Genomic DNA, 14,439 nt, shown 5'->3' on the forward strand with positions numbered 1-14,439 from the left:
GATCTGTGTTATCTGTGTGTCCTTACATTAAGACAATAAAATGTGCTAATCATAAAAAGAGTTTATTAAAGATATACAAAACATAATCACCATCTCTGATCTCAAGCAGTGTCTATATTTTATTGTCATGTCTAGGCTGTTATTTTTAAAAATGAAATCTATACAAAATGGATTTCTTACATTATATAATATTTGCAAAAGCACGCACACACACACACACACACACACACACACACACACACACACACACACACACACACACCACACTTCACCTCCCTCCATCAGTGTGTCACTGTCTAGCTCTCTCTCTGAAGCAGCTTTACTCCCCCTTTCTTCAGGACTCTCACCCGTCTCCTCCTCACCACCCGGCTCCCCCTCGGTGGACCCGCCCCCCCCGGGGTCCTCGGGCTGTACCGAGCCAGGCTCGCCACCTCTCCTCTCAGGCCGTCTCCCTCCTCCTCCCCCACCTCCCAGTAGCCGTGGTGACGGAGGAACGGTTCCAGGGTTGCTAGGCGATGAGAGAGTTCGGTGATGCGCCTGCGCAACAGGGACACTTCTCTGAACAGGTCGTTGACGGACTCGGACAGAGGGCGCACCCTGCAGGACGAACAGAGGAGGCTTCACAGATAATGAAATATAATATAGCCTATAGGCTAATATATAATGACAGAATAAAATACAATACAAAAATATATCTCAACAATTGTTGTGACAGGGTGGCTGATCATAATGAGAGAATTAATCAATTACAGCATGCTCATGTGCTACACCTGCACTCTCATTCATTTTTAAGACCGTTTTAATACCATTTTAAAGGAAATTCAATGCCAACTTTGTACCCATTCCGACAGAAGTATGAGGGGAAAATGTCCAATCTGTATACATTTTAAACCCTAGAAAATAATGATGTACAAGTAGGCTACTTGAATTAAATAAAACATTTTATTTAAATTATCAGTCATATTTAATACAATTTATTGGATTATAATATAATCCAATAAAATAAGATATATTACACTGCATAATGAGCACTTTTACTTTTGGTACTTTAAGTATATTTTGATAATACATTTGTACTATTACTTAAGGAAGATGTTGAATGCAGGACTTGTAACTGACAAGTAATTTGTAACTCTACAACACTGTTTTTTCTACTTTTACTGCAATACGTGAAATCTTCCACCTCTGTAAATCACCAACAACGGTCGTGCATGAATACCTGCAGCAGTGTTTAACACTGAAAACACACAGCTCAGTTCAGTGTTAACTTGCAGCTCTGCTACAGTAGCAGATAACCTTTAGTTGCAATGAGAAACGTAGGATAGAGAGACATAATGAGAAACCTAGGATGGCCAGACGTGATGAGAAACCTAGGATGGCCTGACGTGATGAGAAACCTAGGATGGTCAGATGCGATGAGAAACCTAGGATGGACGGACGCGATAAGAAACCTAGGATGGCCATGCGCGATGAGAAACTTAGGATGGCCTGACGTGATGAGAAACCTAGGATGGCCAGACGTGATGAGAAACCTAGGATGGCCAGATGTGATCACAAACCTATAATGGCCAGACGCGATGAGAAATCTAGGATGGCCAGATGCGATGAGAAACCTAGGATCGTCAGACGTGATGAGAAACCTAGGATGGCCAGACGCGATGAGAATTCTAGGATGGATAGACGCGATGAGAAACCTAGGATAGCCAGACGCGATTAGAAACCTAGGCTAGAGAGACACAATGAGAAACTTAGGATGACCAGACGCGATGAGAAACCTAGAATAGAGAGACACGATGAGAAACCTAGGATGGCCAGAAACGATGAGAAACTTAGGATGGCCAGACGTGATGAGAAACCTAGGATAGCCAGACGCGATCACAAACCTAGGACATCCAGCTGTGATGAGAATCCTAGGATAGCCAGACGCGATGAGAAACCTAGGATGGCCAGACGCAATGAGAAACCTAGGATAGCCAGACGCGATGAGAAGCCTACAATAGCCAGACGCGATGAGATTCCTAGGATGACCAGACGCGACGAGAAACCTAGGATGGCCAGACGCGATGAAAAACCTAGGATGGCCAGACGTGATGAGAAACCTAGGATGGCCAGACGCGATGCGAAACCTAGGATAGCCAGACGCAATGAGAAACCTTGGATGGCCAGACGCGATGAGAAACCTAGGATGGCCAGACGTGATCACAAACCTAAGATGGACAGACGTGATGAGAAACCTAGGATGGCCAGACATGATGAGAAACCTAGGATAGCCAGACATTATGAGAAACATAGTTTGGCCAGACGCGATGAGAAACGTAGGATGGCCAGACGCGATGAGAAACCTAGGATGGCCAGACACAATGAGAAATCTAGGATTGCCAGACGCAATGAGAAACTAGGATGGCCAGACGCGATGAGAAACCTAGGATGGCCAGACGCGATGAGAGACCTAGGATGGCCAGTCATGATGAGAATCGTAGGATAGAGAGATGTGATAAGAAATCTAGGATGGCCAGACGTGATGCGAAACATAGCCAGACGCGATGAGAAACCTAGGATAGCCAGATGTGATGAGAAACCTAGGATGGTCAGACGTGATGAGAAACCTAGGATGGCCAGACGCGATGAGAAACTTAGGATGGCCAGACGCGATGAGAAACCTAGGATATCCAGACGCGATGAGAAACCTAGAATGGCCAGACGCTATGAAAAACCTAGGATGGCCAGACGCAATGAGATACCTGGCCAGACGCGATGAGAAACCTAGGAGAGAGAGATGCGACGAGAAACCTAGGATAGAGAGACGCTATGAGAAAGCTAGGATGGCCAGACACGATGAGAAACCTAGGATTGCTAGATGCGATGAGAAACCTAGGCTGGCCAGACGTGATGAGATACCTAGGACGTTCAGACACGATGAGAAACCTAGGATAGAGAGAGAGAGATGTGATGAGAAACCTAGGATGGCCAGACGCTTTGATAAACCTGGGATGGCCCGACGTGATGAGAAACCTAGGATGGTCAGAAGCAATCACAAACCTAGGATGGCCAGACTCGATGAGAATGCTAGGATGGCCAGACGTGATAAAGAAACCTAGGATAGCCAGACGCGATGAGAAACCTAGGATTGCCAGACACAATGAGAAACCTCTAATACTTTCAAAAATATCATATATAGCCTACTTTTATTTGAAAATATGCAATGCTATGACAACTGCTGATGAAAACTAATGTGATATATTGATTTTTAGATTTTTTTGTCAACTGCTGTTTCCACGGTCAAGAAGGAACTTGTATCTCAGATAGGGAGATCAAATTTACACAAAAGACTTCTCCATATGCTGCCAGGAATATAATTCTGGATGGAAAAATAATACTTTTGTTCACAGTTAAATATATTTAATCCAAAAAGAAACTAAAATGTAAAATAATCAGAAATAGCCTTCAATAACCCATTGTTGTGTAATGTTTGTGTAATTAATTGTAGATTGGGATCAATTCCTCAGGTAATGACATTTTGTGTTTTAGATTGTTTTATGCGTGTGAGTGAATTGTTTCTGTGTTTTAATGTTTGCATACCTGCTTGCCTCAAATTGCCCCATGCATGAGGGTCGATTAAGTAGCCTATTTGAATTGAATTGAAATAAATTGAATTGAATTGAAATACCAAGAACATGACTTTGGTGTTGTCAGTAGCAACTGCAGCCCCGGATGTTATAAATAAAATCACTTACAATACAAATGCTAAAACATGAAAGACCACTGTTTGTTCCAAGTAGCCTAAATGTTTTAGGCTAAATAAAACAACAATACAGCGACAGATATAAAATATGGCAATGTGGAGGGATAAATGGAAAAAAGATGTCAATGAATGGAAATAAAACATAAACGATTGTGCTGACAGAAGCTGCTCATAAGGGACTACAGGCTCTGGTAGTAGGCTACATGGGGACAGGTGATAGTCGTAGTTAATGTACCCTACTGAAGAAGTGACGGAGAAGAATAAACCAATCTAACTGCTCAGAGTCAGACAGCCTATATTAGGAGTGAGAGAGTGTTAAAGTTACCTGGAGTAGTCAGGCAGCAGTGTGCTGGGCTGAGAGTGCAGCATAGTCTTGATTTCACGGAAGATGCGTTTTCCCCAGGCGTCTAAAACTCTGGTCACACTGCGCACTGAGGCCACATTGACACTATCAGCTGAAACCAAAACATCCATCACACCATCAGGCTTCGATTTAAAGAAAAACTGCCTGAAGGACTCATGAATATTATAGGCACGTATGTTCTAATTACTTTAAGATCCAAATGTTCCTCTCATCTCTTCTTAAGTTGCTGCTTTTCATTCAGTTCACTTTATAATTACAACTGCAAACATCTAGTCACTCAGTGATTTCCAAGCCTCGTATCTCTAGAACGTCAAATGATCAAACGGAGGCTCGTGATTTACCTCCCTCTCTGTAATTCCAGTATCCATAATCCAGTTCATTCTCCTCGCTGACTGAATCCGCCCCAGTTGCCATGGCAACCACCATCAGCAGCATCAACAAAGAAGGAGGGGCCATTACAAACAGACACTTCACCCTTTAGAAAAAAAGATAAGAATTAAAGAGAAAAACAAGCCTTATGTGTTGCCTGTTGAAAATAAACAGATAAACACATTTCTTTTTTATGCAGAAGAGACTAAAGAAAATAAATAGGCTAGGTCTAAAATAAGTGAAACACAGACCGTTTTCATGTGCACACGTCCTATCCAGTGGTGGAAAATAACGTAAGTAGGCTACAGTACTGTTTTGATATAGGCCTACTTCTACTTTTTACATTTAGAGCCAACTTCAGTTACTTTGTAACTTTGTAAATTAATACAATAATATAATAAATACAATAACATAACACTCTAGAGCCAGGGGCACTCAGGGGCCATTCTTCATGGTGAATACTTTTATTTTTGATACTAAATTTCGCTGCTATTACTTCTATACTTTAAGTATATTTTACACTCTGGTATTTTTTCTTCTTTTACTTCTGTTGGATTGTCCATGCACAGTGAGGTGCCTTCAAGTCTTTCAATTTTAAAGCCATTCATAAAAGAAGCCTAAAGAAAGCAGCCTTTTTGTTGTGTGGCAGTCAGTTCTGTGTGTCTGTTATGAGAGCAGAATGGCCTAATCCCATGACTCCAGGTGTGAGAGGAAAAACAAAGGAGAAGGTGAAAGCAGGCGACCCAGAGACAAGGAGAAAAAAAAAAAATCAGGATTGCATCCATATGACAAAGTCTATGAATCACACCGGACAATAATAAGCCGATGACTCATTGTTGAGGTATTACCCTATAAATGCTTTCAGGGAATATGAATTTGGAGGCCGATCAAAGGCGCATTGAAAATTAGCCGAACTATAATCTGATACAGCTTGTGTCACATCTAGACAAACACATCAACAACACAACAATCAAGCCTCAAACCAGTGTCCCTTTACTGTCATGAATGTGGTTTGTGTTGAAATAACTACATTTCCTAACTTTGCAGACTAACAGTTCACTGATATAAGCATCACAGGCTGGAAAAAGGAGCCAATGAGCCAATACTCACAACTTTAAAATTATGTTGATGCGTCAATTCTCAGCAGGAAGTCCTCCGATCTAGCTTGAATACCAGATGCTTCTCTCGTCTCTCCACTCTGCCACTGCCCCAGTCTTTTCTCCTTATTTCTTCCCCTCTTTCCCTCTCTCTCTCTCTCTCTCTCTCTCTCTCTCTCTCTCTCTCTTCTCTTCTCTTATGCTCTCTCCACCCTCGTCTCGCAGCTGTAATATGATTAGGAGGAGAGTGTGGCAGGTTCAGTCCTGAGTTTAAAAACTCCTTATTTGTGGAGAGCTCTTTACACCCCAACACACGCCCAACTCCTACTCTTTCTCTGGCACACACCATGACATCCAGCTACTGCCAGATGTGTGGCACGTCCTCTTCTTTCAGATAACTCTCATTATTTACCCCGTTTTGGTCTCCTCTTCTTCACCCCTTTGTGGAACAGACAGGTATATGTGTCCGACGCTGTAATTTGACTCTGCTGCTGCTAGTTCCTCCTCAAAACAAGAGTTATAGACCTTTTTCATCTCTCTGCTTCCCACCGTCTGCCCTTTACCCTCACAAAAGCAGCTCACAGGCTTAACACACCTCAGAGCCAAAATATACAGTATATACACCCTGAAAAGGGCTTTTGAGTATTTCATTTTCAAGACTTTAAGACATTTTTAGATCCTCTATTCAAGTAAAGTAGCATTGCTGTAACACATTATAATATACTCCATTACAAGTAAAAGTCCTGATTCAAATTCTTCCTTAGGTGAAAGTACAGAATTATTGACAACAAAATGTATTTACAGTATCAGAAGTAAAGTAGTCAGTATGCACAATCTGTCAGTGTTATAGTATTATGTTGGTGGATCATTATTTTTTTTGAGATCAATTTTTTATTTATTTTTTCATTCCAAACAACAACAACAGAACAGACAAACACACTTGAACAAGAACAACCTCCCTCTCCCACCCCCCCACCCTCTGCGGTCTCGAGGAAAAGAAAGAAAAAACAAACAGATAAACAAAAACAAAAACAGAAATCACACCTTGCCTAATCACTCTCCTCTACTTCTTGTGATGCTGAGGTCATTAGGACTGATACTTGTGCTGCTGCACTTTTCCATAGGTCTATAGTCGATGATTTGGCTTTGTTAATCCTTGCTGTAGAGCGCTCAAGCATAACTATGTCTAGAAAATACGCTAACCACTGTTTTATACAAAGCAAGTTGTAATTCAACTATTACCTTGTCATAGTTGAATTACAACAGTTCGGTGGGTAAAAAAGACAGAGAACCTCAAAGTCCCATTGACACCTCTTTCCTCTGCAAATCTCACAATTTGAAACTGCTGCTGAAAACGGGCGAATCTCAACAAAGCTAAAAGTTGACGTCAATTCCTACCTTATTTGGCTCTACCTTCTATTTTTGTAACGCCCCAAAATTTACATAGGCCACTGACTGATCTGGGACCAGTTTGTCTTGTGAATCTAGGTCACGCAGATCTCCGAAATTTTATACATTATTCGTCTGCTATTTCATCACTAAATTCACTTTTGAGACTTTTTTATGCAAGAAATCAACTATGTAGAGGTCAAATATGGGCGGTTTTACGAAAGTTGATGGCTAATTGCAAATTTTGTCCAACAGTGTGTTGGAGTTCAGTAGCTCCACAGGCTAACGTGAAAGTGGCCGGTGCTGCCTGGTTTGCTGCCTCGCCGCCCAGCCTGTCCTTCTTCACAGACCCTGGCTCGCTGTGAGCTAGATGGAGCTCCGTCACGGCCGGCAGCCCGCTGCGCTCCATACCCGCGCAAAGTCACCGTTTCTGGGTTACTGGACTACCAAATGCCGATGCTCTGACGGAGCTCCAGGGCCTGCAGCTCCCCTCTTCCTGCTAAATGGCCGGTGTGTGTGAGTGAGAGCGCAGTCAGCGAGCTTGTTACGCCCGCAATCTCTTGTGGAGCATTATAACCACAGGTCATTAGGACTGATACTTGTGCTGCTGCACCTTTCCACAGGTCTATAGGCGATGATTTGGCTTTGTTAATCCTTGCTGTAGAGAGCTCAAGCATAACTATGTCCAGAAAATACGCCAACCACTGTTTTATACAAAGCGAGTTGGGTGGGGGGAGCCAGCGCTGAGCTATAATTTTCTTGATGGATCATTATTTTTTATGCATTAACAAGCTGAATTTAAATATATAGAGCTGAAACAATTAGTCGATTAATCGATTGGTTGACCGACTGTTTTGATCATTGATTAATCCTTTAATGCCTTTTTTCAAGCAAAAATGACAAATATTTGATGGTTTCAGGTTCTCAAATGTAGGAATTTTAGACTGGCCATGTTCTTACAACATAGTAAAATGATTAGACTCAAGTACAAGACAGAGGACGACAAGAGGAAAAAGAGATGGTGGAATTCATTGGGGAAGGGCAAAGATGAAAGTCAAGAAGTGGAGGAGAAAGATGGAACACGCAATAGAAAGAGAACAGAGGGATATAAAGTGACATGGAGGAGAAGATGAAGAGAAAGAATCAAAGAAAAAACACAGTCTTTTGTGTTGGTTGTCTTCAAGTCAAGCCCCGTAAATACTTAATCCTTTGTCACTGATAATGCAGCCTCTTCAGAGGCTCTCTAAGAAACACTTGGCAATGGGATGTGCAGTAAAATAAAAATGTATTTAAAAAAAAGCCCAGTGAAAAGAGCTCCTCCTAGCATGTAAAAGCTACTATGCCTCTCTGCACAGATCACACAAAACTTTGAAAGGAATGAAATAAGATTGAGTTGGACTGTTGGTCTGACAAAACAAGAAATTTGAAGATTGTTTTTTAGTCCAACTGATTAATCAAGAAAATAATCAGCAGATTATTGCTGATTAAATAATCATTAATTGTAGCCCAATGTTGTACCAGGTTTAGGTGATGCTACTTTTAATTACTTCATATACTTTGGTGTAGTTTAATTTATATCAATGCATGTATATAATATTTTTTTAGTAACAAGGAACTATAGCTGTAAAATAAATGTAGTTGAGTAAAAAGTACAATGTTTCCCACTGAAATGTGGTGGAGTTGAAATATGTTAAAATATGTATGTGCATTTAGGAGGACTATTCTTCTATGTTGTGCTTCTTTAAGTGCTGTTCTTACAATGTTTGTTTTTTTAAATGTATAAAGGATTTGTATGCTTAACTCCCCAGGTAATAGGGCAGATAAGGAGTCTATGAGACGTGATATGAAATGGAATGAATTATTCTTTATTGACTGGCACCCAGATGTTATTCTAGCTCTCTGTGTCTGTTTTCATGCTGTGGCTGAGATGAGGTCAGAGTTGGCCACTAATGCCGCCAAGAGAGAAAATGGTGAAAAATGTTTAGAGAGAAGAGAGAAGGAGAGGAGAGGCGTATCAGGGGTGGAAGAAAAAAAAGACAAACAAATGGGGTTAAATGATAATAATAACCGCTGCACTTGAAAATCTCCATGCCTCTTCTGGCAGCCTCAGAGAGCGTTTTGACAGAGTTACTGCTGTGGAGAAGTCACTTCCATCAGCCACAGCTGGTTCGCATTACCAACAGGCAGTTTGTCACCTTCAGAGGAATTCCAGCCTCACACACACACACACACACACACACACACACACACACACACACACACACACACTATACTCTCACTGCTTGAGTCTTTTGCTTCATCTGTCTTTTAAAAAACACATGACGAGGTGTGCGCGTAATTTACAGTAATTTACCCCAATAATTCAAACTAGCCAGTACACCCCCCCCCAACTTCAAAAAATACATTTGAACCATAAATTTGTGCAGAAAAATCCATTAATTTTCAGAAAATGAAGTGTTTGACACTTCAAATTTCAATTTTGCTCAAAAGTGGAGATCTCAACCCCTTCAATGTTGAACCCTAAGTTACAAAGTTACTAAGTTACTAACTTCCCTTGTGTGCGCTCACAGTTTTGTTCCTCCAACACTGTCTCACTGTGGAGGAAATCCAACATTACACTTCACTTCACATACAGAGGCTGACGTAACAGAATAATGCAACCAGAACACATACAAAGCCAGTTAGGGGCCACCTTTCCACTTTTATTTCTTTGTATGTATCCTCGTGGTGTATAATGCTTTCAGGCTTTAATGTTAAATATCATGTATCAAACAGAGTTGTAAAGGCTCTTTTAATCAGTGCTCTGGTCCCTTTATTGTCCCAAATGAGTCAGTGTCAAGAAAAATAGACATTTTAAGGAAGTAGTTTTTGGCAGAAACAGGAAACCCAACGCTGCAGTTTATGTACCAAGACAAACTGAAACACTGAATAGATATGTGAAATAACCTCAACGAAGTAGACTAGAAATATCTCTAAAGATCACAACATGGAAGCTCAACAAGTTTGGCATCTTTCTTTCATGTCGACCTGGATATTTGTCTTTTTCTTCCTTTCTGTATGCTCAGGAATGGACACACTAAGTAAGCCATCCAAACTATATTTTGATCAAATGATGTTTAGATGTGTTTAGCATTTTGCTTAATAATTGACTTAATAGACCAATCATTTCAGCTTAAATATTAACCTCTATGTTATGTCCCCTCACAGAACTCAGCCTGGAAAGCACAGTCTTTGTGGCCTTCGCAGGCGAAGAGATTACCATTACCTATAAGTTGGCAATACCAGCAAACCAAACCAGAGACAGCTTGACGTGCTCCGATCCTCTCCAAAATGTGATTTATAGCTGTCACATCTCTGAGACAACTGGCCGGACACTGATATTGGAGCTGAAAAACCTGAACATGTCAGGAGAATACAGTTGCCAATATCAAACAGCCAAGGTGTACTGGTTTCTTCGAGTGAGAGGTGAGTAGGAAAAGAAGTGGATGTGAAATGAAATGGATGTTTAGGGAAGTAAAGAAGCAGTTACCAGATTTTATTAAATTTCTTCAGTTCTGTCTTTGTATGAGATTTTTAAACTGGAGGTTATAACAAGGTGTGAGCTCTCTGTAAAAGACTGTCCTCAATCTTTTCCTTCGCCTAATGATGAAGACCCAGTGGATGTGGCGCAAGTTTGCTCCTCTTCATTTTCTGTCTCAAAGCACTGTGGGATAGCACAGGACTCAATATGAGACTGAGAATTGGCATAACAATAGGGTAGGGGTGACAGTTGAAAATATTTAACTTAGTACAAATGAAAAGAAATTTGCCTGGAAACTCCTGCTACGTTCATTCAACAACATTCCAATTTGGGAGCGCATTATTCCAAAATGGTTACACCCACTGATAGCTTTGTAGTCACTCCATTAATGGCCTTAAAGGTGCAGTAAGCGATGCTGCGCGAAAATTGTTGGTAATTGAACTCAACTGCCAAACAAATTCAACCCCCTCTTCAGAATCTCTGCCACCCAGATTAATGGACGTGCATTGCCATAGCGGCCACTTCTGCTAGTGTCTCTGCTGATTAATGATGGCAGAGTCGATATTAGCTCATGTTAGGTTGTAGATTAGCAAACAGCCGCTACTGCTGTAAAGCCAACCAGTTGTAACCAAAACAATAGCAAACGGACAAGTTTAACCCAGGCTCGCATTGCCAGACCTTCCTCCACAGCGCTGCGAGGGAGGGTCTGGCTAGTCCACACAGCATTCTGGGATGGGAGAAAAACGTGCTCTGGTTTATTGCCATTTCTTTAAACCAATCACAATCGCCTTGGCCGGCGCTAAGCACTGGACTCAATGACAGTGCCTCAGGAAGAACCGTTGAATATGTAGTGATTTGTTGGAAAAACAACAAAGAAAAAGTAATGTAGTGGCGGGACAGGAAGTTCAGTCTTTAGCAGATGTATTTATTCAGGTGTCAACAGATTCAGGCAAAAACAAAGTTCTGTTTGGCACAAAGTCGCATCATTTGTTGGGGTCACTTATTTACACAGTGTTTGCTAAAAAGCTAGCTACTTGCTAGCAATGTTGTGTGATTTGTTTGTTTCCAATAAGTAGTTTGATTGCACTTGAGCTGTGAACAGTTCAACCAACTGATGGTTCATTTGAAGGACATTTAGAGTTTTGTGTCCCTTCAGATTTATCTTGGGACCCCTTGGAGGGTCCCGACCCCCAGATTGGGAATCACTGTATGGATGTCAAAAGCCATTAGTTGACAAATACTGCTGACAATGAATTCAGTTTATATTGAAATATGCAAAAGTCCATAGATCTTAAATATTTTTAGACTGTGGATTATTTGCTCGATAGATGAGGAATCCTTCAGCCAGTTATGAAACATTCCTGCACAGACTGACATTGAATTGTGGTGTTTTCCAGGTGATGGCTACAGGGATCTCGTAATGTTGGATTACACAGAATTCATCATAGTCGCTGTCTTCACTGGTGTGCTGCTGGTTTTCAGTGTGGTTGGCTCAGTGTGTGTCTTCAGAGGACATGGGGTAAGATGTGTCCTGCTCATGGCAGATGTTAAGAAAAAGCATTTTGCAATGGAAGAATGTTGCTTTGTTGTAACAGGCAGTGATGTATATGAGTTTCAGAAGCTCCAGAGGAAGTTGAGTCTTTTTAACGTTCAAATTATATTTAGTCGATCGACACAAAATAAATCGGCAACTATTTGATAGTTGTCATCAAGCAACTTTTTAAAATAGAGCAGATACATGTGTGATAAGCAACCATAAACCAAAGTCATACTTACAAACTGTAGTGTATCAGCAACTAAGTAACTTCTTAAAATCTGGGCTGGACTGGAGTCCTATCTGCAGAACAGAAAATACTTACTCTTACACAAAAACACACTCACTGTTGCCTCATCCTGTCAGTGACTGTGTGGGTTTCATAGCTCAAGTCTAAATACTGACCTATCCTGTTCTAAAGCTAGATCATTGGGTACAAATAATTAAATTCAAGCATTTAATTAACTCTGAGTCCAGCCACTTTTATTGTTAAAAAGAATACTGTGTAAAGACTGTGATTGAATGTGTATGGAAAGATGTTAATAAATACTTAACTGACAATAAAGACAAAACTAGAGAGGGAGCTGCTTTAGTCTAGTTTGTTTGTTATCCAGTTTTTGTTATTAATTTTCCCTTTAATGCATTTCAATTGACATTATTTAGAAAAAATGTCCAACTGAACGCGGCAGCACCGATAGAAAACGAAAGCAGAACAGAGAAGAAATGGAGACAGAGATGGAGGAAGACAACATGGATGTAATAACAGCTCCATCTACGTCTTTTTATGCTGTAAGCATCTTTCTACTCATAAATATACAGACAGACACATCTCACTTAAATTAAATTGCACCACGTTAATTTTGTCCTCCACCTTCCCTGCTGTGTTAATTTTTTATAATTGTTGGAAACTGATATGAGAAATTCTCTCAGAGTCTAGAGACTCGACCCAGGTCCATTTATGATGTGCTGGATCACTCAGCTGCCAACATAGAGCCAGACCAAAGCAAAGCTAAACCCAAGAAAAGGGAACTCAAAGAAATGGTCAGTGTAAACTTTAGGTGCTTTGTCACATTTTGTTATCATGGAAAACAATAAATCAGTTGGTGACCTGTCTTTTACTTCCTCCACAGATGGCACAACCCACACAAGACCAGCATGAAGGCGTATTTGAGTCTGTCTATGAAAATTTTTGAATCTGAAATAAACTTGTTTCACCAGTTTGTGATCTTGATCAGTGGCTGAGATGATCTCAGCTTGCTTTGCTGTGTCGTTGTCACCTGTTAACAGTGGTAGAGAAAGTATTTAGATTCTTTAAAGGGGTGATAGAATGCAAAACTGAGTTTACCTTGTCATAGTTGAATTACGACAGTTCGGTGGGTAAAAAAGACAGAGAACCTCAAAGTCCCATTGACACCTCTTTCCTCTGCAAATCTCACAATTTGAAACTGCTGCTGAAAACGGGCGAATCTCAACAAAGCTAAAAGTTGACGTCAACTCCTCAACTCCTACCTTATTTGGCTCTACCTTCTATCTTTGTAACGCCCCAAAATTTACATAGGCCACAGACTGATCTGGGACCAGTTTGTCTTGTGAATCTAGGTCACGCAGATCTCAGAAATTGTATACATTATTCGTCTGCTATTTCATCACTAAATTCACTTTTGAGACTTTTTTATGCAAGAAATCAACTATGTAGAGGTCAAATATGGGCAGTTTTACGAAAGTTGATGGCTAATTGCAAATTTTGTCCAACAGCGTGTCGGAGTTCAGTAGCTCCGCAGGCTAACGTGAAAGTGGCCAGTGCTGCCTGGTTTGCTGCCTTGCAGCCCAGCCTGTCCTTCTTCACAGACCCTGGCTCGCTGTGAGCTAGATGGAGCTCCGTCACGGCCGGCAGCCCGCTGCGCTCCATACCCTCGCAAAGTCACCATTTCTGGGTTACTGGACTACCAAATGCCGATGCTCTGACGGAGCTCCAGGGCCTGCAGCTCCCCTCTTCCTGCTAAATGGCCGGTGTGTGTGAGTGAGAGCGCAGTCAGCGAGCTTGTTACGCCCGCAATCTCTTGTGGAGCATTATAACTTTGAAAAACCACAGGTTCCAGTTAATCTTATAATGGATATGTGTGTTGAGTTATTTAAACAAACGGTCGGGGAAATAAACGCCTCTTGTCCGCGAGTCTCATTGATAGAGCCCGCGGTGAGCTGGATGGAGCTCTATCAATGAGAGCTAGCAGCTAATCCTAATGAGTAAATATACTATAGTTGTGACGAAAGTGTAGCAGCGATCTTTTCCCATAGGATTGAATGGGAAACAGCTAGCTAGCAGCTCCTCCTAAAGAGACCCCTTAAATTCACAAAAATGCATTAAATTGAAATCGGACAAAAGTGTTAGCTTTGTAACACCTTAGGGTAGCTGTAATATGAATG

At 41.2% G+C, this 14,439-nt stretch overlaps 2 protein-coding genes across 3 annotated transcripts; one reads left to right on the forward strand and one right to left on the reverse strand.

Moving 5' to 3' along the window:
• Positions 1-49: 49 nt before the first annotated feature.
• LOC144529743 (uncharacterized) lies at positions 50-5,820 on the reverse strand. The gene is made up of 4 exons (XM_078269010.1): positions 5,586-5,820; positions 4,448-4,581; positions 4,068-4,197; positions 50-597 (listed from the first exon to the last, which is right to left on the reverse strand). The coding sequence occupies exons 2-4, from the start codon at positions 4,560-4,562 to the stop codon at positions 297-299; spliced, it is 546 nt and encodes a 181-aa protein (XP_078125136.1). The 5' UTR covers positions 4,563-4,581; positions 5,586-5,820; the 3' UTR covers positions 50-296.
• Positions 5,821-9,816: 3,996 nt separating this feature from the next.
• nfam1 (NFAT activating protein with ITAM motif 1) lies at positions 9,817-13,233 on the forward strand. 2 transcript variants are annotated; one of them, XR_013503873.1, is made up of 6 exons: positions 9,817-10,041; positions 10,169-10,426; positions 11,879-12,000; positions 12,679-12,804; positions 12,953-13,056; positions 13,146-13,233. XR_013503873.1 is itself a non-coding variant. In XM_078281526.1 (6 exons), the coding sequence occupies exons 1-6, from the start codon at positions 9,948-9,950 to the stop codon at positions 13,206-13,208; spliced, it is 774 nt and encodes a 257-aa protein (XP_078137652.1). In that variant the 5' UTR covers positions 9,820-9,947; the 3' UTR covers positions 13,209-13,233. The 2 variants fall into 2 exon arrangements, 1 of the variants encoding a protein (XP_078137652.1); XM_078281526.1 differs by having other exon boundaries at positions 9,820-10,041; positions 12,946-13,056.
• The last annotated feature ends 1,206 nt before the right edge of the window (positions 13,234-14,439 follow it).

Source organism: Sander vitreus, chromosome 2 (genome assembly GCF_031162955.1).
Source record: "Sander vitreus isolate 19-12246 chromosome 2, sanVit1, whole genome shotgun sequence".
In the NCBI taxonomy this organism is placed as follows: domain Eukaryota; kingdom Metazoa; phylum Chordata; class Actinopteri; order Perciformes; family Percidae; genus Sander; species Sander vitreus.

Excerpts from the sequence above, each read along its gene's own strand:
- LOC144529743 (XM_078269010.1), bottom strand. The coding sequence starts at position 4,562 with ATGGCCCCTCCTTCTTTGTTGATGCTGCTGATGGTGGTTGCCATGGCA. Across the intron at positions 4,198-4,447 it reads CTGGAATTACAGAGAGGGAG|CTGATAGTGTCAATGTGGCC; the intron begins GTAAATCACGAG and ends TTTTGGTTTCAG. Across the intron at positions 598-4,067 it reads CTGCTGCCTGACTACTCCAG|GGTGCGCCCTCTGTCCGAGT; the intron begins GTAACTTTAACA and ends TTCGTCCTGCAG.
- nfam1 (XM_078281526.1), top strand. The coding sequence starts at position 9,948 with ATGGAAGCTCAACAAGTTTGGCATCTTTCTTTCATGTCGACCTGGATA. Across the intron at positions 12,001-12,678 it reads GTGTCTTCAGAGGACATGGG|AAAAAATGTCCAACTGAACG; the intron begins GTAAGATGTGTC and ends GACATTATTTAG. Across the intron at positions 13,057-13,145 it reads AAAGGGAACTCAAAGAAATG|ATGGCACAACCCACACAAGA; the intron begins GTCAGTGTAAAC and ends CTTCCTCCACAG.